Source organism: Brassica rapa, chromosome A01 (assembly GCF_000309985.2).
Source record: "Brassica rapa cultivar Chiifu-401-42 chromosome A01, CAAS_Brap_v3.01, whole genome shotgun sequence".
Lineage (NCBI taxonomy): Eukaryota > Viridiplantae > Streptophyta > Magnoliopsida > Brassicales > Brassicaceae > Brassica > Brassica rapa.
In genome coordinates, this window is record NC_024795.2 from 25,546,385 (window position 1) to 25,573,212 (window position 26,828).

A 26,828-nucleotide genomic window follows, 5' to 3' on the forward strand; every position below is an offset into this window, starting at 1 on the left:
AACTAACCCAACACAAAGAGTTCTACACAGATTAGAATAGACAACAGTTAAAAGTCATGGAAGACGTGGTCCTCGTAGCCGATGTGGAACTTCTGCTGGCCACAACCACTCTCGCAACTAAGGTACCTTGTTTTCCTCTCTATCTTATTCAGTTTGTTTTTCAGTGTATGTTCTTAATTTAGCTTTGGCTTAACATTTGTAAACTTTTGTTCTTTAAAATACAACGCATCAGGTTAGTAAAAAAAAAATCAAGAAAAAAGCTATAAGAGAGTTTTTTTAATGAATTAATTATTTTTATTTTAAGTGTGAAAATAGTATGCACCAATTGAAATATATTTATCAGGAACTAACTGAAATCTCACTTCAAGTAACAGTTCCAAAAAAAAAAACTCATTTCAAGTACCTATGAGGAGATATCCAATTTTGCAGTCATTTTCACTTTCACTGGAGTCCGACTCCGTTGAATCCTATATTTCATGTTGTAAAGTTAGCTATGGTTTCTGACACCTGTTGATGATTTGTTGGGCTATAGGAACTGTTTTTACCTTTAAATTTGATTTAGAATTTTTAAAAGTACCAATCATGTTCTAAACTATTGAAATTTTTTTGTCGTACCACTAAATTTTAAAACTACAATACATACAGTTAAGTTAAAAAAAAAACTACTGTCTAAATTTTATGTAAAATTTTATGCAGTTAAGTCCAACCAATTGTCATTTTTGTCGACCATCCAACTGATGAAAAAAAATCAACCACATATCTTCTTCTTCTTTTTTAACACCTACTGCATGTGAAATACACAACACATAATGAATATCTATTTCTTTATTTAGCATGAAAATTCTGTAACGAACGTAAATAATTCTTCCAAAACAGAGATTCGAACTCTGATAGTTATTACGGCTTTGTTAAACGTTCTAAAACCTAATGTGTTTGAAAATAACAAATCAGTGTCTGTTCTAAAACTGAATATCTGTATATTTGACAAAGGCTTTTGGGTTTAAAAATGTAAAGAAGAGAAAAATCATTGGGTTTATAAACCCAAAATGTTTCTTTTAGTCCAAAACATCAAAGTCGACCCAAAGCGGGTTGTCTTTTCTCTATTAAGACAAAAGAGAAAACCGGAATGATATACATGTGAAGAGAGTAAACGGCAGCGCAAACAATTCCACATGGACAAGTCATGGCTGAGACAGAACCCTAATACGCAAATCATATTCCATCATTTGTGACCACCTTCTCTTAGTTATGTCTTTACATTGATCCTAAACCGAAACTAACCGATTTGATTCCACATAATATATTGAACCCTGCGTATAAAACCAAACATTTTTCTAACTAATTCAAATTGAAAATGTGATTTTTCTTCTGCCTGTCTGGTCTGACTTCAGCAACAATTGTCAGATGGGGAAGCTAATGAGTTCTCTCTGATTGTTAATTACTCAAAGTATATAAATAATGATTAATTTGTTGTACATATTGCATAACACTGGTTCTGTACAGATAGATAATTATTATATTACATAATTCACAAAAGTTTAAACCAAAGTATCAACAATCCAACCACACACCATAAACAATCCCATAAAAGAAAAGAACATAACAAACAAACTGGTTGAAAGATTTTCAACTTTTTTTTTTTTGCAATAGAGATTAAAGAAAGCAGAATTAAAAAGACAGAACACACTTTTTATGGATCAGTAATAGCCAAGGATGACTTCCCGTCATGGTCTCTCATCAACCACTATTCTCACATGAGAACTGAGACATGGTGGTTTGATGGATAACCTGAGAATCTGAGTTGTGGGTCTTGTTGGAACATGTCCATGTTGTTCCCAGTTAACTCCGGGCCACTAGACCCGACCGCAACGCCCAAAATCTCCCTCTGTCTGAACTTGACCGATGTGGCCAAGAATGGAGGAGATTTTGATTCTTGAAGCTTCTTTGTGTTGAGGAAACGTCCACCAGAGCCTCTAGCTCTCTTTAACGCATGAAGGTGGCGAGACTCGTGAAGGTATGGCTGCATATTATATAGTTTCATAGACTAAGTTACTCTCTTTAGACATAACTCATAAGCCTCTAAAACTTGTATTTAGTTATAGAGTTAGTAACCATACTTTACGGGCTTTGATGAGCTTGTTCTGAGCTTCAAGCTTTGCACGGTGCTGCCTGCGACGGAGAATGGCTTGGTATTGTTTGGCATTGACGAAGATTGGTTCGTTCTCTGGAATGTTGTGAGGCAGAAGGATTCGAGAAGGTATCATCAACCCTCCAATTTGTGGATGCTGCTGCACCTTCATAAACAAAAATACTTTTGATCATAAATATATATATTTTTTAATTGAATCATAAATCAATTTAAGCGAAGGCTTCACCGTGATAAGATGCAACAAACATTACCATGTGTTGTGATGCATATGGAAAAGACATGAAACAATTGCCATGTAGAGGCCAAGAAGCCTAAGAGTATAGAGATTAGACGTCATTAGTTTTGTATTTACAACATTTATAATAAGGTCAAATATTATATTTATTTATATAAGGTCAAAGATGATTGATAGATTAACCTCAATAGTAGGAGGAGGAGCTGAGTTTTGAGAGACCTTCGACAAGATTGATTTTGGATGACTTCCACTAGGACTCACTGCGATTTCTTTGTGACCTGCATCAAAACCAAGAACACATAGATCAGCTACAACACATTGCAAATGCATGTGAGCTCTTTATGTGTGCAAGTTGAACCTGAGAGATGGGTAACAAAGTTGTGGCCATAACGATTATTACTATTATGTCCCCCCAAACTTGCAACGTCACCAGATGATTCTCCTCCTCCAGTGGATAGTGTAGAGGAAGAATCATCATGACCCTGCAATTGAAAACCAGTTTGTTTCATCCCTGGGAAATGGGCAGACATCATCTCCATAGTCAAGCTTAACGTATTGTTGTTGTTGTTGTTGTCGGTCATGGCTGATGATGATGATCCTTGGACGTTTGAGTTAGATAACACAGAGTTTCCCCAAGAAGTTGTAGGACTAGACAATGAATCTTTGCTATGAAACTCTTGCATTATCTAAAACGTTACTTCAGTAAGCTAATCACCAGACAATAGTATATCCATGAAAAGAGACAATATAACCCAGTCAAGTATAAACAACTAGTCATAAATCAATTGCAAGCGAATCTAAAACAACAGTTCTTGATTCAAACAAAGAACAACAGATCTAAGAAAAATAAAGAAAAAAAAAATCAGATCCGATTATGAAATTAAGTAGGAAGCAAAGATTCTGAATTTGATAACCGACGGACTAACAAATCAGATCAAATCATTGAAACGTTCACAAAAAGCACGAACATGCAATACCAGTAACTAGGGAAATCAATCACATAGTAGATTCCTAGAACTGTATATCAAAAATCACTCGAACTTTAATGATCCAGTTCAAAAGAACAAAAACGAGAACAAGAAAAAAAAACAGAACATATCCGAAAAAAGAGACAAAACAAAGCGTTTATTTACCTACCAATCACCCAAAAATGGGTTTGTTTCCTCTCAAAGCAGAGTACAAATAATCAAAACTATAAATCATGTGAGGTTGGGATGATGCATGTCTCCTTCCTCAAAACATGGTCTCTTTCTTTCTTTTGAATTCTTTCACTTTCTCTGAATATTGAGTGCTATTGGCTAAAGAGGAAAGCTTTACCTCACTTTTATTTCTCTTCTGCAATACCAACTTTCCACCACTTATTCACTGTGAACACCACCTTTTAGCTGACACTAGTTACATTAATATTAACATTATTCGTTTTACATTATTTATCATTCTCATCTTCCTTTTGTTTTATTCCTCACGAAATAAAATCCATTTAGCAAATTTATAGTGAACTCTTAGTAAATAAATCTTTTTCTAGGAAATAATAGTTACTTTTTTAGGAAATAATAGTATTAGAAAAAGTCTTTTGAAGTACAAATACTCGAAAGAAAAATATTAATCAGATGTCTAAAGTTGGGTTCTAATGTGGTAAATTGGTAATGTAGTGAGAAGGAAGGAAGGAAGAATAAAAAAGTTGTCTGAAAATATATTTTATTCACAGCCGCCATATTACTGTTCTAAAATCCACGCGCTTCTCGATCTCGCGTGATAGGCACGTCTGGTGTTTTGGAGATGAAACACGTCACAAGCAACATAGACACTTCCCTTCCTTTTTGTTTGTCGTTTATAGTCTCCTAGTTTTTGTCGGAGTTTTGGGTCCCTTTTCTATATGATCTTTTAACATAATACCTAAATAAAAAATAATTAAGAATCAATAATTAAATAACGACTATTTGAGAATAGATTTAAAACCAATTGTCCAATCCCAATTTACCATACCGACCATGCCGAAGAACAGTAGATTTAAAAAACAAAAATCAAATGTCTTGGTGGAAGTTGCCAACATCATTTTTATTTTATTTTATGGGTACTTAATAATTTACTTCGCGTGAAAAGAAATCGGAATTAAGTCAAGCAAGGAGAAGAATCCATTTTCTTCCCATTTATTATAGAATATACTTGTAGGTTAATTCTAGATGAAGATTGGTGAGCAATCATAATTTATAAACTCAGAGTGACTGTTAGAATCTCCACTTGACAAGGGAAAATGGAATTTAGAAAAAAGGCAAACTAGTTTTCGGATGTTGAGTGAGAATCATCAAAAGAAAAAAGAAAAACACAAATGGCTCAATACAGCTACAAGAAATTATACGTGCATCAGCAAAATTAGGTATGATTCTTTTCTTCTTTGTCGAATCTTAAACATTTTGCTGCCCACCAAATAGTCTCAACGACAAACCCACAACTCCATATTCGTTATTATGATCTTGCCCTCTAAAGACCAGCTATGGATAGCAAAACATTTAACGTCTTACTAAATGATACATGCCCATTGCCCAACACGAATCAACTAACGAATATTTTTGCGATTGAAACAATACAACGAATATATATTTGCGTGCTTTGAAATTTGTCTTTTCCTCTTAAACCAATCACAAGTTTTTAGATTTTAGAACTAAAGTTCACCTATAAATTGAAAAAGCAACAAGCGTATCAAAACAAAAGCACACAAACACAAACAAAAATGCGAACGAATCAGTGACGACACATGAGAAAGACCTAAACTCTAAAATATGTATATCTTCAGAATACAAATATATTACAAATAGATAGTTTTTTGCTTCTTTTTTTGGTTTTTCTTAAATGAGATAAAAATCCGACCGGTAATCTTAAAAAACGGAGAAAATAGTTCCAGTAACTGGCTAAGGAAGAGAGAGAAAACAAAAAGGAGAGAACGTAAACCAAAACAGAGGGTTGGTTCGTTCACATCCTTCCCAACAGAAAGACAACATCACCACCATCGGGTTATCACTCTCGTCCTTGATTATATGGATTGTCCTGTTAAAACACATGGAGAGCGAGAGAATCTCAGCATCCAAAAGCTTAACACTTTGTGAACATAAATACAGAAAAAAAAAAGAAGAGGGAATATAAAACTAACCGGCTGGTACGGAGGAGGCGGCATGTAAACCATTTGCGGCCTAGGCTGACGACCCATCATCATTTGCTGCTGCTGCTGCGGAAACTAAAACATCACAACAATTCCATAACCATTACACTTTTTTTTTTTCTTTCGATGATCTCTTGTGAATACTGACGGTTATAATAAGGTAGTGTTTTGTGTTGTTAGTGTCAATTCATACCTGGGGTTGTGCATTTGGAGGATAAAAGGCTTGAGGATGCTGGTGGCCAGGATAATATATCATCTGCTGCTGTCCTGGATATTGCGGCTGAATCTGCAAAGTATTACATGGCAAGTTTTAGAGGACTTTCGCTTCGTGTTTGAATATGAATTTAGGTTGTATACAGCAACACCATGAACTTACTCCGTAACCAAGAGGCATTCCAGGCATCTGCTGAACAGGTGCAGGTGCAGCAGGGTAGTAGAATGATGCATCTGCCATTGGAGACTGAGGTCGCGCAGCAGCTGTTGGTTTGAAACTCTTTGCGTTTGGATTCAGTTTGAATTCCTGATCACACCCAACGACTCTTGATTAGTTAAAAAAATATAACAATTAAATCAAGTTTGGACAAATCATATAAAAATAACCTTTGCATTCGGGTTAAGCGTTGACTTTTCTGATGATGATAAAGAACCAATTGACGAGCTTGGTGAAAGTCCAGGACGACTTGATGTTGAAGGACCTGGGCGGCTCTCTGAACTTCTTCTTGAAGCCGACTGCCCAGTAAAGCTTTCAGATTTTGGTTTACCAGACACTTCACTGACTTGCCTTTCTTTCTCAGCAACAGTCTTCCACGCCGAGGTCCCACCACCACCAAGTTTTGCACCTTCTTTGCTATCTATATTCCAAAACACACAATATTTTCTTACCACTCACGCCTACGACTTGGTTCCTCATTAGATAGAGGTTCAATAACAGGTCACCACTGCTCATGTACAAAGGCAACTTTTTCTAGATTCTATTTGGCGACTTTAAAAGAGTCCACCATCAGTGGGACATTATTGAGATAAGCGTGAATATAAATATTAGTGTCAGGCCGAGTGAAAAACGTGAGCCATGCTTGTAAAAATGGAAAGGTATTTCTACGTGTAGAACAGGAAAACAAGTTCAGACTCTGTGGGCATGAATTGTTCAAACTAATAAACAAATATAGAAAAGAGAGCAAGAAAGAAACAGAGTATACCTCCATGACCAGAAACTGATTCCTCAGCTGACTGTGTTAACAGAAAAGGAAGCCAAAGAACCAATGTTATAAAATAATAGAACAGGAATTTCGTTGCCAAACGCAATCATTGATTAAACACGCATAATCAACAAGGAGGTGAATTTACTCTGTTACTGTGGGAAAACTCTGGATTGTTCTTGTTTCTTCGCTCACCCATCTGGCTCTCACTGTTTTCAAGAGAAACTAATGTGAGGGAAGTTTTTTAGATGATTTAATAGCCCACAAGGTGATGGCAAAAAAGTGACCTGATACTGCTGCCTGGGGCAGTAAAATCTTTCGATCGCTGTTCAGAGGGAAGGTGCTGAGCGTGATCATCAGATATCGAGCACATTTGATCTACATTTGTATTATTCCGAGAAGGCTGACTGGCATCCTGAATGAAAATGAATGTCAATATCAACAATTGTTCTGCTAGAAACTATTACCAAAAAAAAAAGAACTCAACCGTACCCGTAATTCTCCATATCCCTTGCCACTAGAAGAAACTGGCTTCTGGACAGTAGAAGTAGATGACCCACCAAAAGTCTCATCGTTGCAAGTGTCCAGCAATTCGTCGTCCTCCTCATCAAACCCACTATCATCAAATGCATCAGCTGGAAGGACAGCTGAGTATTTAGATTCCTCGTCAATATCAAATTTCTCATTAAGCTGAAAGCCTCTTTCCTGCAGGCATGAACAGTTAGAAATCTGCATTTATATAATAACAACAAAGAAACGTAGGGATCAGGCTGTGCAAGTAAAACCGCCAAAAATTACCTCTGCTACATGAAGATCTCGGGTATTTTCACCCTCAATCTCTCTCGCAATCCTCTGCGCTCTCTCTTCCATCTCTCTAGTACGAATACCTCTGTCAAGTTTTGTGGTATAGATTTCCTCATCGAAAGTGCTCTTGACTCCAAACAGTGACTCATTCACCTTAAACTGATCCCATCCCCTACCCCTACAAACAGAAACGTATCAGCTGAACATACTACCTGTAAATAGTCGTGCTATGAGAGATATGGAAACAATAGTCTTCCTAAACATATGGACATTCACCAAGGCTCTTCCCCACAATATGCTAATATGTTTTTCACTAAAAACAATTCTAGTTCAACAGAGAGATAGAAATATCATAGCTTTCCAAAAGGAATATCATAACCAGGACAACGTGCAATCACAAAAAAATAATCTATTCATTCCCACAAAAAAATATAATATGTTTTTCTCGCATACATCGTTAAGCTAAGAAATAATGGTGTAAGGATCTAGCTAACAAATCTACAAACCAAGCATCCAAAAAATATTGCAAGAAATTCAAATGTGTATATATATACCTTTTCCAAGGGTCATCAAACACATTATCCAGACCCTGAGGAACATCACCATCAGGTATCCAGGGTTTTAGCTCTCTTCCCTGGTCGGTATGAAACGACTTTGATATAGAAGAGTCCGTTAACAGCTCCCCCGACTTCTCACTCTGAACGGCATTCGACATGCCGTCACTGGATATGGAGAGATCCTAACACAAACATCAATGATATAAAGAATTAAAATGTCAAATCTCAACGTAATGTCCCTGCCATAGTGCCTGCCATGTAACGCATTGACATAAACTTAAAACAGAAAAAAAAGAAATTCGCATGAAACTAATAAAAGCAAGCACACCTTAGCTATAACTTGCACAAGCTCATCAGCAGGAATAATGAATGTCTTGGAAGGTGGCTTTCTGACAAACTCGGAACGGGCTTTATGCCCTCGTAAACCACCGTCTTTAATCAAGGATGCCATCTTTAGAATGATTCCTGGTAGTTCAAAAAAAAAAATCATAAAACAGCAAGAAAAAAGGTAATACTTCTTCTATGCTTCACATTCACACATATCTAAGGTAAATTCTGATTCAAAGCCTCACCAAAATCCTTCTCCACGTCAGCAGCATGAAATATACCACTATAAACCGATCCGTTTTTCAGATGCACTTCCACAAGATGCCCAATCTTACACGTTGTGAGGTACACTAAACCATCGCGTGAATCCCCCTTCAAACTTCCAGCTTCACCATTGGATGCTGAATATATATATATATTAACAAGCATAAGAACTCAGAACATGATGTCGCAGTGCAGATATATCACAGAGTATAAACAGCATACCAGCATTTGCGGGATGTGACTTTATAGACTTGGCCTTATTCAGAACTCCCTCTCTTTCCCCTCCTCTTATGTAGGGAGATCCATTTGTTGAAGCCTTAGACGGAAGACCAGGTTGCATATTCATTCCAGCCTCAAAACTGTTCAAACTAACAAAGCAAGGGAGTTAAAGAAAAAGCAAATAGATCTAAAAGCATGTGAACAAACAACAAACAAGGCGTATAATCTTAACTCTTAAGTAACAAAAACGTAATTACAATCAGAGAATAACAAATCAAATCAATAGCAAGATGCTTAGACGCAAAGGCATTGATACAAACATCAGCAATCAATCAAAGGGATCTCAAACGTAATCGAGCTTGAACTACGTATTCCAGTGAATCAAAACCCTAAATCGACCATCTGAATCACCACATCTACCCCGATAACGCGGAGGAACGATGGATCACGGAGAATGGAATACAAATCCGGAGCTAAAAGACTCATTCACTACCTCAAAAAATCGATCCCGATCCGAAAACCAACTCGCCGTCACACCTACAAAACGAAATGCTCCGGAGAAGGGACGAGCTCGATCGATTGGTTCAACCGGAGCGAGTTAGGGTTCCGTACGGAGCTGAGATTCGCGCGGAGAGAGTGGCGGTGGACGATTCGGAGACAATGATCGGAGCTGATTGCGAGAAGCGAAATGATGAAAAGAGCGAAGAGCCGCACGGCACAGATCGATGTATGGGGGAATGAATCAGCTACGGGGAAGTGCATGGTAAACTAACATGGTCTCTCTTCTTCATCTGGCGGTTTAGATTTGAGCGGGCTATTAACTATATTTGGGCCCAGAAAATAATGGGCTCATCGTCGGTTATTAACTGAATTTGGACCCAACTTTGTAGTTGTTCATTTACCTTAGCCATTAAGAACGTCTGATGTATCATTGATGCAATGCTTTTTAGTGAAAACAAAAGGTTTGTTGTACAGCTTTTAACACACGTATAAAGAAGTCGATCCTTCGATTATAATTTACCTTTTGTGAAAGAAATTAGCAAAGAGTAAAGAGATTTATCAAAGCGTTTAGCATACTTTGGAATGAACTTTGTCAAGCGAATGGTTCGCTTGACAATGGGATTAATATGTGTTTATATTTATTGAAAACGAAGTACTTAAGCATTGAAGGAGACAGAAAGGTGGGGGGAGAGGGGGCAAAAAGTATTGATAGGCTTAGTTGGAAAACGACTCCATAAAGTTCAAAATCATTAGTTAATTTATTATTGTAAGAAGCTTGAATCTATAAGATTACATGCTTCGTTACATGTCTCATCATGACTTGCTTTAAGATTAATCTCACTTTACGCCTTTTGCAAGATCGAAGGTGGAGTATAGTACTTGTCGCCATAAAGCTAGGACTAAAATACTAATGAGTAATGACAATAGCTGAAAAAATTAAGCAAGCAAAGATCATCTTGAACGTAGATAACCCAACATGTATATTACTTGACCATTCAAAAGGAAGATACTCGGGAAGGTTTTGAGTTGAGTTCTAACACCGACGACATGAATAAAATGTTTTTTAAAAGAAACATGAATAAAATGTTATGTATTTTATGTTAAATGGCTAGGAAAAAACTTATGTGGGGGACTGGGGGAGGGTGGCGCATAAAAAGTATTTAAGAAAAATAATAAATATGAAACTGCAACAAAAAAAACAAATTGTATTGAAATTATAATTTAGACATGCAACGTTTAGTTTTGACTTTTGAATACTAGTAATTGACACTTAACTACCAAAAATAAATTATTCAGATACATAACGTGGGAGAGAACAGAATTTGGTCCCAAAAACAGAGATCATTGTGACTTTGTGAGGTGTTTTACTTATAACAGATAGGTCATACCTTGTTCTAAAAATCGACCCCCTAGCCGTTTGAGCTTTACACGTCATTCTTCCGCTCCGATTTATGCCAAATTGGTTAAAAAATCGGATATCCGATTTTTTCCGCCTAGACCGTCTAAATGACCGCCTAGCCGCCTAGGCGACCGCCTAATCTATTTTTTAATTATTTTTTATTTTTATTTTATTTTTAATAATATTTTTATTAATTATTTGATCTAAAATTTTATAAATATCATTTATATTCATAATTTTGATGAAAATTACACTATATTAAGTTTATATATTCTATTTGTGTTTTATACAGTCTTAAACATGAAAATGTATTAATGTTATACATAATTGAAGATTAACATATTTTTTTAACACAGTAAACAATCTAAAAATTTTATCCCGAATAATTTTCGATTAATTCTCGATTTTTTTTAGCCGCTAGGTCCAATCTGACCGTCCGATTAGCGCTTAGCGCATTCTCAAACAGGGGGTCATATTAATACGGGAGCTAATATAGGTGTAGCTATAAAAGAACAAAGATACAGTGGAAAACATTGAAAAGGAAAGACAAAGCAACAAAAATACAAAATATAAAACAGAGAAAACAGTGATATTTCACGTGGCAATGGTAAAAAAATTAATAATATTTTCAATATCCGATCTGATCATTCATTGCTGTATTTTCTTGTCAAATCGAATAAGTTTTGTTTTCGTAAAAAAAAAAAGAGAGAAAGGGATAAAATGGTGTGAAGGTAACAAATTCAACAGTGTAGTTAATTCACCCCCGTTGCTCCACGTCGCTCCTGTGATGGAGATGAGAGTCTGACAGATATACATAGACACACATACTCGTTCATATTTTTTTTGGGTTTTGCATACTATTTGAATCTGTAAGAGGTTATGTTTCCCTTGAATGATTACGTATATTGATCATCACATATATAGTACAAGTAGTTGAGATATTCTAGGAATCATCTCAGAATATACAAGGAATAATATCTATGCTATACAAATGATAGTTATCCTCTAATACCCTCCCGCAGTTGCAGCGTGGGCTCTGTCACACCAAGACTGGACCGAAAGCTACAGAAGAGTGATGACGGCAAGCCCTTTGTGAAGATGTCCGCATACTGCAGGCTGGAAGGAATGTGATGGACACGAACCTGTCCCATGAGCACTTTTTCTCGTACGAAGTGGATGTCTATCTCGATATGTTTTGTTCGTTGATGTTGAACCGGATTACTGGAGAGATAGACAGCACTGACGTTATCACAGTAGACCACTGTTGCTTGTTGTAGGGGTCTTCCCATCTCGAGTAGGAGATTGCGTAGCCAACACGATTCAGCCACAACATTCGCAACACCTTTGTATTCGGCTTCGGCGCTGGAGCGAGATACCGTGGGCTGTCGTTTTGCCGACCAAGAGATGAGGTTGTCGCCCAGGTAAAGACAGAAGCCTGACGTTGACCTACGTGTGGAAGGGCACCCCGCCCAATCAGCGTCTGTGTACGCCGTGAGCTTCATGCTCTGTTTCTTGAGCAGCTGCAGGCCCATTTGTTTCGTGCCTTGCAAGTAACGGATTACACGTCTCAATGCAACCAGATGGGGCTCACGAGGATCGTGCATAAACAGGCATAGTTGCTGGACCGCGTACGTGATATCAGGTCTTGTGAAAGTCAGGTACTGTAACGCCCCTGCCAAGCTTCGATATTCCGTTGCATTTGTGACCGGTTTGCCATCATCGTCTGCGAGTTTAGATTTGAGATCCACTGGTGTCGTGCACGGTTTACATTCAGCCATTCCGGCGCGTTTGATGATGTCATGTGCGTATTGAGATTGGTTCAAGAAGATGCCTTTGTCGTTGAACCTTACGGAGACGCCAAGAAACGAGTTGATGCGGCCTAAGTCTGTCATGGGGAACTCAGACTTAAGGATTTGAATGATCGTGTCGCGAAGAGTGGTGGTGGATGCAGTCACGATAATGTCATCGACGTAGAGGATAAGATAGGCCATGAGGCCATTCTTCTTGTAAATAAATAAGCTTGTATCAGATTTGCATTGTATGAACCCATTTGCTGTAATGAAGTTAACAAATCTTGCATTCCAGGCCCTCGGCGCTTGTTTTAATCCGTAGATAGAGCGATTCAACTTGCAAACATGATTTGGTTTTGAAGAATCAACGAAGCCGGGAGGTTGAAACATGTACACGTCCTCGTCTAATGTTCCATGTAGAAATGCGTTTTGTACGTCTAGCTGATTCACCTGCCAATTATTAGTTAAAGCAAGATGTAACACAGTTCGTATAGTGACCGGCTTGACTACCGGACTGAACGTCTCGTCGAAGTCGACACCCTGCTCCTGAGACTTCCCATTTGCCACTAAGCGCGACTTGTGACCCTTAAAGTTGCCCTCTGCATCGTACTTATGTTTATAAAGCCACATAGATCGCACAATGTTAGTGTTAGGAGGACGAGGCACTAAATCAAAAGTCTTGTTTTTAATAAAAGCATCGTACTCAACATGCATGGACGGGTTCCAATTGGGATCATCGAGCGCTTGAAGATGGCCTTTTGGTAATGGAGATTGTGTTTGAGTAAGAAGAGAGATGATGTGTTTAGGCTTTGTGATTCCATGCTTAGAACGGGTTGACATGGAGTGCCTTGGAGCCTCTCTCACCGCTTGGGTTGGGAGAGTTGGCGCCTCTGTTTCTGTTTGTACTGCGGCCGTTGGAGTTTGGACCGCAGGAGAGGAGACCAGTATTTGGTGAAACAGAGGAGAGGGTTCGACGTCAGAAGAAAGGAAGTCATACGTTGATTCAGGTTTGCGTTTTGAATCCTTGTATGGAAAGACACTTTCGTCGAAGTTCACATTGCGTGAAATGATGATCTTTCTAGTTGATAGATCGTAGCATCTATACCCTCGATGATTAGCTGGATAGCCTAGAAAAAGACATTTTGAAGATCTAGGAGAAAGCTTTTGTAAGTGAGAGTGATTGAGGTTAGGGTAACATAAACAGCCGAAGACTCTTAAGTGAGAATATGATACCGGTTTGTTGAATAAAGCCGAGAAAGGAGTTTTGTTGGCTATAGCTTTAGAAGGCAAGATGTTTAGAGTATGGACCGCCGTGTGAAGCGCCTCTACCCAGAAAGAAGATGGTAGGTTTGCTTGAAAGAGGAGACTGCGTACTGCATTGTTGATTGTACGTATCATCCTCTCCGACTTTCCGTTTTGTTGAGAAGTGTGTGGACAGGAGAAACGGAAAGTTATCCCATTGGAAGCAAAGTATTCATGAAACTCTGTGTTGTCAAACTCTCCTCCATTGTCACATTGTAATGACTTTATAGTTCTGCCAAATTGAGTTTTCACAAAATTTGAAAAGTGCAGAAACTTAGAGAAGGTTTCATGTTTGTACCACAAGGGATAGACCCAGAGAAAGTGGGAGAAGTGATCAAGAAAGAGAACATAGTATTTGTGCCCACTTAGACTCTGGGTTGGCGATGTCCATATATCAGAATGTACGATGTCGAAAGGATTGTTGACAATCGTTTTTGAGGTGGTGAAAGGTTGTTTTGTGTGTTTTCCGAGTTGACAAGCTGAACATAAATGAGGCAAATCACGTTTATTGCAAGACAAAACAGAATGAGAAAGCAACAAATTTAAAGTTTCGTCGCTGGGATGAGCCAGACGACGGTGCCAAACATGAGAAGAAGTAGTAAGAAAAGCAAAAGGTTGCGCCATCGCATTATTAGAAGCTGGAAGAAGCGGATATAAGTCCCCTTCGCTATCACTGCGGAGAATCGTATTCCGCGTTCGAAGATCCTTCACAGAGAAACCAAAAGGATCAAATTCCACAGAACAAGAGTTATCTTTAGTAAAGCGACGAACAGAGATTAAATTTTTGATCAACGAAGGAGTAACAAGAACAGATTTCAATGCAAGAGGGCGAGTGTGTGTTTGAAAGGAAAAAGAGCCCGATGAGTTAATTGGAACCTTACCACCATTGGCAACAGTGACCATTTTTCCGATGCTAGAATTAACTACAGACTTAAGATTACCTGCCGTGTTGCTGAGGTGGGCAGTTGCGCCGGAATCCATGTACCACTGGTTATCAGTTGGGTCAATGAGTGTCATGGTATTGAACGCGGTTGCAAAGTCCATCGTAGGCACTGGCTTTTGTTCTGCATTGGCGTGTGGTCCTTGGGGGATAGATTGTTGTGGTCGCGGGCCTAGAATTCCCGATTGCGGGTAAGCATTATGCGGCATTTGAGTCCAAGGGTTGAACTGCTGCTGAGGCCACAGCGGATATGCATTCTGCCAGTAAGGCGCGTTCCAGTTCATGAATTGTTGTCGTGGCTGGTAGTTGTTTTGGCGTCCCCTGCCTCTGCCTCTGTTTCGTCCATTTCCTCTGTTTGAGAAGCTTCGTTGAGTGGTCTGTTGTGGTGGTTTCTGCTCGTTGGAAGAGACGGAAGCAGCGAGAACCTTTGGTGACGACGCCGACTCATCTTTGTGGGATAGCGCTTTCTTTCCTTTGCCAAGACGCTCCTCTTCCAAGATTAGCATGGAGCGAGCCTCGTCAAAGGTTGGAAACGGTTGACGGTGCATAATGACGTTGATGATGTTGTCGTACTTCCCATTAAGACCATTGAGCAAGTAGGTGACCAAAGTTCTTTCTGTAACGGGGGCATCGTGGTTGGCGAGCAAGTCGGCTACTGATTTGAGCTCCTGACAGTAAGCGTGAATCGAGAGATCTCCAAGTTCTTGTGTGCGAAGCTTATGATCCAGTTGGATCGCTCGAGCCTCTTTGTTGTTGCGAAAGAAGTTCTCCAAACGGATCCAGATCTCGCGTGAGGTTCCACCGGCTTTGAAGGTGCTTTTGAACAGATCCTTCGCGAGAGTGCCATATAGCCATAGCTTGACAAGCCCATCACGGTTCTTCCAAGCAACATCAGCATCATCAGCAGGAAGAAGAGTCCCGTCGAGATGTCCAGAGACGTCGAAGCTCTGGCAGTGGGTGAGAAACAGCTCCTTCCATGCGTCATAGTTACCATCATCAATGTCGAGAAGGAAGGGAATGTAGTGCTTGATGTTGGTGACGCCATAGGCGCGTTCGTGTGGAAGAACAGGAGCGGCCATTGTTTGTAGAAGAGAGAGATTTAGGAGATCGAGATTTGACAAAGAAGAAGAAGAAAAGAAAAGAGAGAAGAGAAGCGTTGCTAGGTTTAGGATATAGAACGCTCTGATACCATGTAAGAGGTTATGTTTCCCTTGAATGATTACATATATTGATCATCACATATATAGTACAAGTAGTTGAGATATTCTAGGAATCATCTCATAATATACAAGGAATAATATCTATGCTATACAAATGATAGTTATCCTCTAATAGAATCTTGAATGAATTTGAATTATGACTCATAAAAATAGTAATCTTGAGTTTAGTAATCTTGAGTTCTTGACTATTATCATGTCAAAACATTCCCAAAGTGATTGTCTTGAATTATTTAAAAAATTTGTAATTGAGAAAATTGACAATACGGCATTCTCGATTAGTTTTTTTTCTTTGCAATTTGGTTTCCTTTTTCTTTTCGTGGGTGCAAAATCAGACAGCCAGAATCATTCAACAACGCACGTGTCGATCTCTGATCATGGCGTTTATATTTTGCACGGCTTCATAGCTCTATTTCCCCTATAAAACCTAAAAGAAAATCAATTTTATTCTTTGCTGGATATCTTACTTTAAAAAGGAACGGATATAATGATTATATATATATATATATAATTTCTTAAGTATACCATGTGTCAATTAAAGCGAGGTTTCAAACTTTGAGTACAGTAGAAAATAATATTTTTTCCGTTTTATATTAATTTTCGTTATAAAATTTAAAATTTGTTTAATTTTAAATGTTATTTTATATTTTTAAAATATGTTATCAAAATTTTCAGTGTTATTCGTATTATCTTGTTACATTAATTATTAGATATATATAAATTAATATTTTAATTAAAAATTAAAATTAAAAATATTATATTTAATTATTTTGAAATATATGTGAAACATAAACAACACTGCTGTCAAAAAAAAACACTATATAATATGAAAAAGACGAAATACTAAAAAAAATAAAAATATTGTAAATTAAGTAATTTAAGAAAAAAAAATTATCTTACCTATCACTTACTATTTATTTCTCTTACCTAGGGGTGTCAAAATGAGTCAAATGGATCAACCCAACCCAAAACCCAAATGGGTTTATTGTTAATGGGTCATGGGTCAACCCAATCATTAAATAGGTTGGGTTGACCCAACCATTAAATAGGTTGGGTTGACCCATGACCCATTAATTTAAATAAGTTAGATGGGTTAATGGTTGACCCATGGACCCAATATCTTTATTATAAATTATTTTTTAAGTTAAGACAAAGTTGATCAAAATGATAAAATGTTTTTTGTGGTTTAGGCGGAAAATAGCATTTTAGTGGGAAAGTGAGTTTTCTCAGTTTTGGCGGGAAAATGCGTTTTTGCGGTTTTGGCGGGAAAATGCGTTTTTTGCGGTTTTAGCGGGAAAATGAGTTTTTGCGGTTTTGGCGGGAAAAAAGCGTTTTTGTGGTTTTGGCGGGAAAATGAGTTTTTGCGGTTTTGGCGGGAAAATGCGTTTTTGGCGGGAAAATGCTTTTTTGCGGTTTTGGCGGGAAAATGTGTTTTTGCGGTTTTGGCGGGAAAATGAGTTTTTGCGGTTTTGGTGGGAAAATGCGTTTTTGCGGTTTTGGCGGGAAAATGCGTTTTTGTGGTTTTGGCGGGAAAATGCGTTTTTGGCGGGAAAATGCGTTTTTGCGGTTTTGGCGGGAAAATGGGTTTTTGCGGTTTTGGAGGAAAAATGCGTTTTTGCGGTTTTGGCGGGAAAATGCGTTTTTGCGGTTTTGGCGGAAAAATGCGTTTTTGCGGGAAAATTGGTTTTTCAGTTTTGGCGGGAAATTGCGTTTTTGCGAGAAAACAAGTTTTGCAGTTTTGACGGGAAAACTTGTTTTGTAGTTTTGGCGGGAAAACACGTTTTGGCGGAAAACGCATTTTACCACCGAATAAATGATTGGACTTTATAGAAATTCATGATTTTCCAATTTTATCAAACCTTTGAATTGAGTTTACTCATGTTTTTTTTTAATTGAAAACAAAATGGGTCAGAGTTGACCCAACCCAATAAACTCATTAACTTGTTAACCCATTAACTTGTTAACCCATTAACATGTTAACCAATTAACCTTTTAACCCATTAATCCATTGGATCAAAAATAAACAGTTCATTTGGGTTAATGAATCAAATTGGGTTGGGTCAATCCATGGGTCATGACCCATTTTGACACCCCTACTCTTACCTATCAGTTTTTTTTTTATCGAAATTTCTCTTACCTATCAGTTTTGTGTGTATATATATATATATAAAAAACTAAACATAAAATAGACGTTAAAGAAGAAGAAAACTCATAGTATATCAAAACTTGGCCAAATCTCAGATAATAAAGTTGCAATAAAAGCTATAGAACTTTCTTTTAATATAAAGGGGAAAGAAGAAGTAGGAACACAAGACACCACCACTTGTGCGCAAACTTTCGCAGTGTCCAACGATCTCAAAGTTTCTCTCTCTCCCCCTCGCCAAAAATTCTCTGCCCTTTTCTCGTTTGCTTGTGAACTCGGATTCGCATTTCACAAAGTGTTAAAAAAGTGTCAAAAGGTTCACTCCGCAAAGAACGGATCCGAGAGAGTTTTTATTGCAGAACCGTTCGTAACTCTGATCTACAGATCCTCTGTCCTAATCTTACGCTGCCGTAACGGTTTCTCCTCCTTCCCCTGCCTACCTTTCTTCAATGGCAGTGAGTGATACATGAGTTTAGAAAAGCAATCGAATTTTAGCTAGCTGCGACTGCGAGTGTGTGTACTTGTAGGTTTAAGTGCAGTGGTGGAGCTACTATCGCATAAAGGTTGAGTCTTTATTCTATTTTTCTCTGAAAAGGTTTTAGATTTGAGAAAATGGTTTAATGGGTTTTGCTTATATCTTCAGACTTAATCCTCAGGAAGAGAAAGAGAGAGGGAGAGATGCTCACGTGCATAGCTTGCTCTAAGCAGCTGAACACCAACAACGGCCGATCTAAAGAAGAAGATGACAAAGTTCTTGGAACTCCCAGGTCTAAGCAGACCATCAAGTCCCTGACGTCACAGGTAGATAAAAACCTCTTCTTTATCTATGTCACTTTCACAAACTGTTTTTTTTTTTCTTTCTAAGACAGAACCATGTTTAAGTCTTGTTCGGTGTCTGTTTGGGAGTTAGAACAAATGAAAAACTCAAATTTGTGCACATTGTTTTATTCATTGTTATGTGAATCTTTCAGATTAAAGACATGGCAGTGAAAGCATCAGGTGCTTACAAAAGCTGCAAACCGTGTTCAGGCTCTTCAAACCGGAACCGTGACTCAGACGCTGCGTCACCTTCTGGGAGGTTCCATTACGCGTACAAGAGACCAGGAATAAGCGGAAGCTCAACGCCCAAGATTCTAGGGAAAGAAATGGAGTCAAGGCTAAAAGGGCTTTTGAGTGGAGAAGGGACGCCTGAGTCCATGAGTGGTAGGACAGAGTCCACAGTGTTCATGGAGGAGGAAGAAGAAGGTGAGGTCAAAGAATGGGTTGCTCAAGTGGAGCCTGGTGTCCTCATCACGTTTGTTTCATTGCCTGAGGGAGGGAACGATCTCAAACGGATCCGGTTCAGGTAATGGACTTTAATCCATTATGTATTTGATTTGATTTTGGAAAAATAGAGAATGTGTGTTTTTCTAGGGACAAGCTTATGAGAAGTACAGTGGGTATTAAAGATTAGATCTATGTGTGTTGACATCTCTACTTGAAGTGGTCCCCAGAGAAACTGTACATCCTTTTAACGAGAAAGTGTTTTTTGAGATGTGGATTCAGATCTTAAATGGATTCCCCCAAGAACTGTTGTGTGGAGAAGCATTTAGTGAAAACTTGTAGGATCTAACTAACTTTCTTCATGTCCAAAATCAAAGAAGGAACACTTTAAGCTCTACATTGATGATTAGAACATATCTTGAATTAATGTTCACTTGGTTGGTATAGTGTCTGTCTATAGTCACTAAGACAGCTCTTCATGTGCTGATCTATTTGCTTACAGCCGTGAGATGTTTGATAAATGGCAAGCTCAAAAATGGTGGGGGGAGAATTTTGAGAAGGTCATGGAGTTGTACAATGTGCAACAACTTAATCAGCAGACCGTCCCGGTTCCGACCGCTCCTCCTAGATCCAAAGATGAGGTTTACACTCGTTGTCTTTAATCCTGAACACATTTAAAACTTGTGTGTTAATTCTTTAATTTGGTATACTAGAGCTCTAGCAAGAACAGTCCTGCAACTCCACCATTACAAAAAGAATGCCCTCGAGGAAAAAGCTCACTGGCTCACCAACCAACCATACAGACACAAAGTCGGCACCACCGTGATTCATCTGGTCTTGCAACGACGCCGAAACTCTCTAGCATAAGTGGGACCAAGACCGAGACATCATCGGTTGATATGTCCGCAAGAAGTAGTGGTTCATCAAGGGAAGAAGAAGAAGAAGAAGAGGATGATCAATCAGAGGAGGTTTCTGTGAGTAATGCAAGTGACATGGAATCAGAATGGGTGGAACAAGACGAAGACGGTGTTTACATCACAATCAGAGCATTACCAGATGGGAGTCGTGAGCTTAGACGTGTTCGCTTCAGGTAAAAAAACAAAAGTTCATTACCCTTTTTGAATAAGCAAAAGCACTTGACAGCATTTGCTTCTCTTGTTTGTTGTTGTAGCCGAGAGAGGTTTGGAGAAACGAATGCAAGATTGTGGTGGGAAGAGAACAGAGCTCGGATACAACAGCAGTACTTGTGATGATGCTCTCTACAAGAAGAATCTGACACAACAAAAACCAAAACATTTTTTTTTTCATATGTTTTACTTGTAGAAAATCAATACATTTGATGGGATTACAACTTTTGATTTGAGATAATGATTAATGCATCTGCAACTGTAAGCTCACTCACTTCACCACAACATATGAATCGGAAAATTTACTATGATTTTATTTAAGCTTGTCTACAATCTCGTTTAAAACATGATTTTTTAATTTTTTTTAATTAAAGAACTCCACTGAAATATTCTAATATCACTATTTTTTTAAAATTCACAATTTTTTAAAAAATATTTAAAATAAATAGTTCAGTTACATTTCATGCCAAAAAGTTCATTTATATTGAATTCTAAAGGGATTAAAATGTGGTTAAATAACAAGGAATTTTCATTAAAAAAAAGGTAGAAAAACAAACAAACAAGGAATTTTCATTTAAAAATCAAATGAATTATCTTTTAGTTAAAAAAAAACGAATTATCTTTTATTCAAAAATAAGTTCAGTTACACTTGATGCCAAAAAGTTCAATTATAATTGAATTTTAACGGAATTAAAATTCGTGGTTGAATAACCAGGAAGTTCCATTTAAAAACAAATCAAATGAATTATCTATCTACAAGGGTAACTTAGTCATTTCCAATCTATCCAGTTTCTGACTTTCCCTACTCTCTTGACACGTGGCAGTGACTTCTTCTCCTCGTGTTTCTCCTCCTCTATTCGAAACCCTAGAGCGCTGCGGTTTCTGAAATTAGGGTTTAAGAGTCGAATCACTTAGCAACGATCTCACTCACGCGGATCGCAATTCGTTTTGCTAGATACTCAAATCGATCATTTCCTTTTGATCGGTGATGGTGTCCGAGTCCAGAACCGGCGGTAATCGGGCGATGGGGCCCGACGACGACGAGGAAGAGAGAAAGGTGATTGAATCGATTAAAGAAATCGTGGGCAATCACTCCGACGCCGATATCTACACCGCCTTGAAAGAATCTGACATGAACGCCGACGAGGCTGTTCAGAAGCTGATTCATCAAGGTCTCTCTCTTTTTACTCGTTATATAGAATGATGTTAGATTTGGTTATATAAAGTTTTGATTTTTGGTCTTGATTACTGAAAGTATTCGTTTTCTTTGTGGTATTTGTAAAATAATGTTTTATTATTTGGGTGACGAGTTTGTTGGATAGTTGTGTTGGCTCGCTAAAGCGTTTCTTTTGTTTCAGATCCATTCCACGAGGTGAAGAGAAGAAAAGACAGGAAGAAAGAGGTAAATCTCACAAACAATGGGACTAGGTTGTTGCTCAATACTGCTTGTGTTGTTACTAGTATATGTCATCGGGTGTGTACATGTGCTAGATTTGTTTGTTGGGTTTAGTGGACATTCCAACCATCCTTATTATGAATTTTCTTCTTTATGTGTGCCTTCTACTTGGTGGTCGAAAGCTTTTTCAACTTTTCTCTATCAATAAGATCCTTCTTTTATGGTTTTGGGTTCAATTTGGAGGTCCTCTTCTATGTGAGAAAGGGTGTTGCGAACCTTTTGTGACTCTGTCCTGTATGATTATATAACGGATTGTCCTTTGGCTACAGGATGCAGTATTGGTTGAGCCTGCCAACGTAAAGAAACCTCTTGAAAGTGTTACCAGTGAAGTGAAAGTTCGTACACAGCCTGAACATAATGTTCGGAGAGGAGGATACAGTAGGAATGCCTTCCCTGGGAACGCTGCTCCACAAGATGCGTTTCCTAGGAAACCTCTTGAAAGTGCTACGAGTGAAGTGAAAGTTCGTACACAGTCTGAACATAATGTTCGAAGAGGAGGCTACAGTAGGAATGTCTTCTCTAGGAACGCTGCTCCGCGAAATGCATTTTCGAGAAATCCTGCTACTGGTAAATCCACGTGATGATAATATACTTGATCGTTTTTCTCGTTATGCCGGTGTCCCAATCCGTTAGACTTGGTTGAATTTGAATAGCAAAAAAAAAGTTATGATGGTCATGTAAAAATTAGATGAAACTGGGTTGATTGGAATGAGGGATGAGGCCTCCAAGTTTCATGTAATGTATTAACCACATTCATCTACACATGCTGTTTTGTATGTCTGAATTTGCATGTTTCATGTTAGTGCAGGATCCAAGAGAGAGTTCCGCGTTGTTAGAGACAACAGGTCTAATCCAAATGCTAATGAAGAGTTGAAGCATTCTACCGCTCAGTCTCCTGCATCAAATATCAGCAAAGTAGTGACCACTGAGGACAAAAAAGGGTATGTTTCATTAATTGTACGGTATCCTGGCATCCTGCTTTTCTTATTCTAGCATGTTCTATCACTGACTTGGCTTGTTTTATCTTTTTATACATGTTTAATAGCATGATACTCGTTAACGATTGTTTTAGTGTTATACTATAAGGGAGTTGTGTCGCTGTAGCTGTAGTTTGCCAAAAAAATAAGTTAAGTAAAACAATAAGAGGCATACATTGGTTTTGTAACCTTGGGAAACAGAAAGCCTACCGAGGACTTGTTATCTTATAATTTCGAGAGAAAGCTATGCTTTGAGTAGATGAGAAAAATTAAGATTGTCGCTCTTTTTTCATTGTTTTCCAGGTCAACAGGTGGTTTAGGTAATCATCACTCTTCTGGGGCTCAAGGTTTTACCGAAGATTGTAAAGCAGCAGCAGATGTCAGGCCCAGAGATTCTGAAATTGCTCCATTACACCGTCCTACCAGAAAAGAACTCAATGATGGAAAGGAGACATCCCGTGGTGTTACTTTGCCATTAACCGATTCAGTTTCGTCTTCCACAGATCCAGTTCATGTACCGTCTCCTGTTTCTAGATCATCACCTGTGGGCGCTATTAAACGTGAAGTCAGAGGTGGAGGCTTTGGTGGAAAAACTTCTGAAGTTATTGGTAAAGATCCATCTGCTGGTGCTTTGTCAAAAAATGGGACTCCAAATGCATATCGATCATCTTCCCCAAATTCAAAGAAGGATCAAGTCAGCCAAACTACTCCACGAGAGTCTGTTTTGCCCAGCGGTGTGGAAAAGAATGGGCCACTTTTGAACAGGCAGCGTGGGAACAGAGGAGGCCAATATGCTAGAACACAGCAAGTTGGTGGCCATACAAAAGGTAATGTATATGCAAGTATTAATGAATGAGTGTATGTAGTGCCATTTTGACTTGGTACCTTACTTTGGTTATGACTACTGATATTCTTTATCAACCTGATGCAGGGATCTTACAGAACAAGGAGTGGAAGCCTAAATCGATTCAAAAACCTGTTGAACATAACCCTGGAGTAATTGGAACACCGACAAAGTCTCAGGCTTGTCGTCCTGCTGATAATATTACAAACCTGGAATCAGAGGCTGTGAAGTTGCAAGATAAGCTTTCACATGTTCATATCAGTGAAACACAGAATGTCATCATCGCAGATCATATTCGCCTCCCAGAGACTGACCGATGTCAGCTTACTTTTGGTAGCTTTGTTCAAGAGTTTAGTTCTTCAATGAATTCAGAACCTGCTGCTTTCCAGGAATCATGCTCTTCAGAAGAACTTAGAGAATCTGATCGCAGGTAAGTTCTAACCGTTGGTTTTGTTACATCACGAGTAAAGTTTAAAATCACTTGTATCATTCCTCGAGTAACTCGGTGATACTGTTTGCAGTTTGCCAGTTACTTCTCCAGAGACTTTAGCAGATGGTCCGGGGAAGCCTATCGATATTCTTGATGATCATCTCAGAATCTCTGAATCTGATTCACGTGTATCGGTTCCATCCGAGCAACTGTTGCCGGAAGAGAAGGAGGCTCATAGATCTGACAATTTGGATGAGTACTCGGAAATGCTAAAAAATTCTGACACTCTCGTCCCTTTCCAGCAGGCATATGGTAATCACGGTAGTTATGACTTCCCGTATTTTAGTCAGACAATAGACGAAAACTCACGAGGACAAGGCTTACCATCTCAGCAGGAGGTAATTTTCTTGCTTCTGCTGTAATTTAGCCTTCTCTTTCATTTCATTGGCCAAGAAAAACTAACTAGGTATCCTTTTGCTAAATGCAGCAAGCATCAGGTACTCACATGGTGAACAATGCCCCTCCATCTACGATTCCCATGTTGCAGCAGCAACAACAACAACAACAGGGGTCAATGCAGCAGATGTACCCGCAGGTTCATGTTTCGCATTTTCCTAGTCTCATGCCTTACCGTCAGTTCGTCTCCCCAGTCTATGTTCCACAGATGCCCATGCCAGGCTACTCAGGTAACCCAGCAGCATATGCACACCCTTCAAGTGGCAATAGCTATGTGCTGATGCCTGGAGGTGGCTCTCATCCCGGTTCAAATGGTGCTAAGTATGGCATCCAGCAATTCAAGCCAGTACCAGGTGGTCCTACGGGTTTTGGGACTTACAACAGTCCTAACGGGTATCAGATTAATCCTCCTAATGTAGTTGGAAACGCCATGGGACTTGAAGATCCATCTCGCATGAAATACAAAGATGGGAATATTTACGTTCCAAACCCTCAGGTAATGGTGGTTATGTTCCTCTTGAACATGTTTTTTTCTTCCCGTTATACTTTATTTCTGATTTGCGTTTTCTTTATGGGGACACAACAGGCTGAGACTTCTGAGATTTGGATGCAGAACCCAAGAGATCTTTCAAACCTTCAGTCTCCTCCATATTACAACGTAGCTGGACAAACGCCTCATGGTGCTTACTTACCATCCCATACGCCACATCCATCCTTCAACGCCCCTGCAGCAGCAACACAGTCATCTCAAATGCAGTTCCAGGGTCTCTTCCACCCGCCACAGCCTGGTACTATGGCGAATCTGCACCACATGGGACCTGGGCTTGGTGGTAATGTCGGAGTTGGGGTTGTGCCCTCTCCTCCTTCGCAACTTGGTCATCCGAGTTGGGCATCAAACTTCTGAAAAAAACGTCTAACCTTCCTCTACTTGTCTAATGGATCATAATAGCTGAAAGCAAATGCTCTGTTTTTTCCTTGTGAAACAGCCAAACTCTGTTTTATTTTTTTTTAGTCAAATGAATGCATAAAGTGTTCCCAGCTCTCAACAGTTATCTAGTAAATGCTCTATCCCTGCTTCTCAAACTTGTATTGTTGCTATAGTTTCTCTCAAAGTAAAACAGGTAGAGAACCCTACAAAGCATGTGATACTGTTTAATTGTGGAACCATGCGACTTAAACGTTGTTGCTCGCTGAGTGTTTCCCATTGTCTAAGTATTAAAAGAGCATTGAGAGATTTGTCTAGTTGTTGAATACTCTTCTCTGAGTTATGTAGCTTCTCTCTAGTTTTCTTCATATTCCTTAATAAATTCTTGATAGATAATCATTAGTTGTTGAGCTTGGCCTAATGGCACCTCAAGCCTCTATAATATAAAACAAATAAGTACTTGTTGAAGCTAAGCCTAAGCCTATAGGTTTTGATTAGCTCATTGATTACTTTTGTTTTTTAGGTGTCATCGCACATTATATCATCATAACAACAGAATCTAATTGATTGTTTTGTTGACATATTTAGAGAACTAAATACTAGTTTGAGGAGGTGGGTCTAAATCAAGGGGCCAACTTCGTTGCTTAGGGCCTAATTTGTAGGTACTTTGCTTGCTCTGATATAACAGGCCAAAGCTTTATTATCTCCTAAGTCCTACCTTGTTGAGAAATGATTACTCTCTATTAAGGGGGCGACTGGTTTTCCCGTTACCACCCGCAAACGCAGCTTTTGCGGTTGGTAGCGGTTGTCGGCAGTTTGCAACAATCACTCAAATCGCTCTAAACCGCTTCAAACCGCTCTGAATCTCATAAATTCAAAAGCTGGCTCCAGCTAGCGTTTGCGGTTGCGGGCGGTTGCGGGAGGGTAAATTTTTTTTTTTTAAAAACAATATATATACAAAAATAAAAATATTTAATAAAATTTTTAAAATTGAAATTATGAAAATATTAAAATATATCTATTATATTTTAATTAATATTATAAAATTTTATAATAAAAACAATTTCAATAAATTTTCAAAAATTAAAATTATAACTTTCTAAATATAAATTTTATATTTATTATAATTTTATGATTTTTGATATTTTAT

At 38.5% G+C, this 26,828-nt stretch overlaps 4 protein-coding genes across 14 annotated transcripts; 2 read left to right on the forward strand and 2 right to left on the reverse strand.

Annotated features, from left to right (window-relative positions):
- Positions 1-1,450: 1,450 nt before the first annotated feature.
- Positions 1,451-3,757, reverse strand: LOC103842343 (nuclear transcription factor Y subunit A-6). 7 transcript variants are annotated; one of them, XM_009118968.2, is made up of 6 exons: positions 3,522-3,757; positions 2,743-3,070; positions 2,568-2,662; positions 2,401-2,460; positions 2,118-2,294; positions 1,451-2,020 (listed from the first exon to the last, which is right to left on the reverse strand). In XM_009118968.2, exons 2-6 carry the CDS (start codon positions 3,065-3,067, stop codon positions 1,751-1,753), a joined length of 927 nt encoding a protein of 308 aa, XP_009117216.1. In that variant the 5' UTR covers positions 3,068-3,070; positions 3,522-3,757; the 3' UTR covers positions 1,451-1,750. The 7 variants fall into 7 exon arrangements, with proteins under 7 accessions (XP_009117216.1, XP_009117212.1, XP_009117231.1 ...); XM_009118964.2 differs by having other exon boundaries at positions 3,518-3,757; XM_009118983.3 differs by having other exon boundaries at positions 2,743-3,032; positions 3,518-3,746.
- A 1,357-nt stretch (positions 3,758-5,114) lies between these two features.
- LOC103842374 (polyadenylate-binding protein-interacting protein 4) lies at positions 5,115-9,668 on the reverse strand. 3 transcript variants are annotated; one of them, XM_009118994.3, is made up of 16 exons: positions 9,402-9,663; positions 9,086-9,095; positions 8,912-9,048; positions 8,671-8,826; positions 8,427-8,563; positions 8,096-8,280; positions 7,536-7,719; positions 7,230-7,442; positions 7,025-7,152; positions 6,886-6,946; positions 6,738-6,768; positions 6,142-6,392; positions 5,918-6,061; positions 5,735-5,827; positions 5,533-5,616; positions 5,115-5,429 (listed from the first exon to the last, which is right to left on the reverse strand). In XM_009118994.3, exons 3-16 carry the CDS (start codon positions 9,033-9,035, stop codon positions 5,400-5,402), a joined length of 1,821 nt encoding a protein of 606 aa, XP_009117242.1. In that variant the 5' UTR covers positions 9,036-9,048; positions 9,086-9,095; positions 9,402-9,663; the 3' UTR covers positions 5,115-5,399. The 3 variants fall into 3 exon arrangements, with proteins under 3 accessions (XP_009117242.1, XP_009117250.1, XP_009117258.1); XM_009119002.3 differs by lacking the exon at positions 9,086-9,095 and having other exon boundaries at positions 8,912-9,057; positions 9,402-9,668; XM_009119010.3 differs by lacking the exon at positions 9,086-9,095 and having other exon boundaries at positions 9,402-9,660.
- An 8,701-nt stretch (positions 9,669-18,369) lies between these two features.
- On the forward strand, positions 18,370-21,136 carry LOC103842396 (protein Brevis radix-like 2). Of its 2 annotated transcripts, none has more exons than XM_009119026.3 (6): positions 18,370-18,763; positions 18,857-19,001; positions 19,172-19,545; positions 19,966-20,104; positions 20,177-20,553; positions 20,635-21,136. In XM_009119026.3, the coding sequence occupies exons 2-6, from the start codon at positions 18,879-18,881 to the stop codon at positions 20,711-20,713; spliced, it is 1,092 nt and encodes a 363-aa protein (XP_009117274.1). In that variant the 5' UTR covers positions 18,370-18,763; positions 18,857-18,878; the 3' UTR covers positions 20,714-21,136. The 2 variants fall into 2 exon arrangements, with proteins under 2 accessions (XP_009117274.1, XP_009117268.1); XM_009119020.3 differs by having other exon boundaries at positions 18,371-18,763; positions 18,844-19,001.
- A 288-nt stretch (positions 21,137-21,424) lies between these two features.
- LOC103842413 lies at positions 21,425-25,884 on the forward strand. Of its 2 annotated transcripts, none has more exons than XM_009119044.2 (9): positions 21,425-21,762; positions 21,949-21,992; positions 22,316-22,613; positions 22,855-22,987; positions 23,327-23,850; positions 23,955-24,297; positions 24,389-24,695; positions 24,785-25,249; positions 25,367-25,884. In XM_009119044.2, exons 1-9 carry the CDS (start codon positions 21,579-21,581, stop codon positions 25,655-25,657), a joined length of 2,589 nt encoding a protein of 862 aa, XP_009117292.1. In that variant the 5' UTR covers positions 21,425-21,578; the 3' UTR covers positions 25,658-25,884. The 2 variants fall into 2 exon arrangements, with proteins under 2 accessions (XP_009117292.1, XP_009117284.1); XM_009119036.3 differs by having other exon boundaries at positions 21,427-21,762; positions 25,340-25,884.
- The last annotated feature ends 944 nt before the right edge of the window (positions 25,885-26,828 follow it).

Excerpts from the sequence above, each read along its gene's own strand:
- LOC103842396 (XM_009119026.3), top strand. The coding sequence starts at position 18,879 with ATGCTCACGTGCATAGCTTGCTCTAAGCAGCTGAACACCAACAACGGC. Across the intron at positions 19,546-19,965 it reads CTCAAACGGATCCGGTTCAG|CCGTGAGATGTTTGATAAAT; the intron begins GTAATGGACTTT and ends ATTTGCTTACAG. Across the intron at positions 20,554-20,634 it reads CTTAGACGTGTTCGCTTCAG|CCGAGAGAGGTTTGGAGAAA; the intron begins GTAAAAAAACAA and ends TTGTTGTTGTAG.
- LOC103842374 (XM_009119002.3), bottom strand. The coding sequence starts at position 9,035 with ATGAATATGCAACCTGGTCTTCCGTCTAAGGCTTCAACAAATGGATCT. Across the intron at positions 6,947-7,024 it reads GCCCCAGGCAGCAGTATCAG|TGAGAGCCAGATGGGTGAGC; the intron begins GTCACTTTTTTG and ends TCTTGAAAACAG. Across the intron at positions 5,430-5,532 it reads CGCCTCCTCCGTACCAGCCG|GACAATCCATATAATCAAGG; the intron begins GTTAGTTTTATA and ends GTGTTTTAACAG.
- LOC103842343 (XM_009118968.2), bottom strand. The coding sequence starts at position 3,067 with ATGCAAGAGTTTCATAGCAAAGATTCATTGTCTAGTCCTACAACTTCT. Across the intron at positions 2,461-2,567 it reads CTCCTCCTCCTACTATTGAG|GCTTCTTGGCCTCTACATGG; the intron begins GTTAATCTATCA and ends CTATACTCTTAG. Across the intron at positions 2,021-2,117 it reads AGCTCATCAAAGCCCGTAAA|CCATACCTTCACGAGTCTCG; the intron begins GTATGGTTACTA and ends TATAATATGCAG.
- LOC103842413 (XM_009119036.3), top strand. The coding sequence starts at position 21,579 with ATGGTGTCCGAGTCCAGAACCGGCGGTAATCGGGCGATGGGGCCCGAC. Across the intron at positions 21,993-22,315 it reads GAAAAGACAGGAAGAAAGAG|GATGCAGTATTGGTTGAGCC; the intron begins GTAAATCTCACA and ends CTTTGGCTACAG. Across the intron at positions 22,614-22,854 it reads TTCGAGAAATCCTGCTACTG|GATCCAAGAGAGAGTTCCGC; the intron begins GTAAATCCACGT and ends ATGTTAGTGCAG.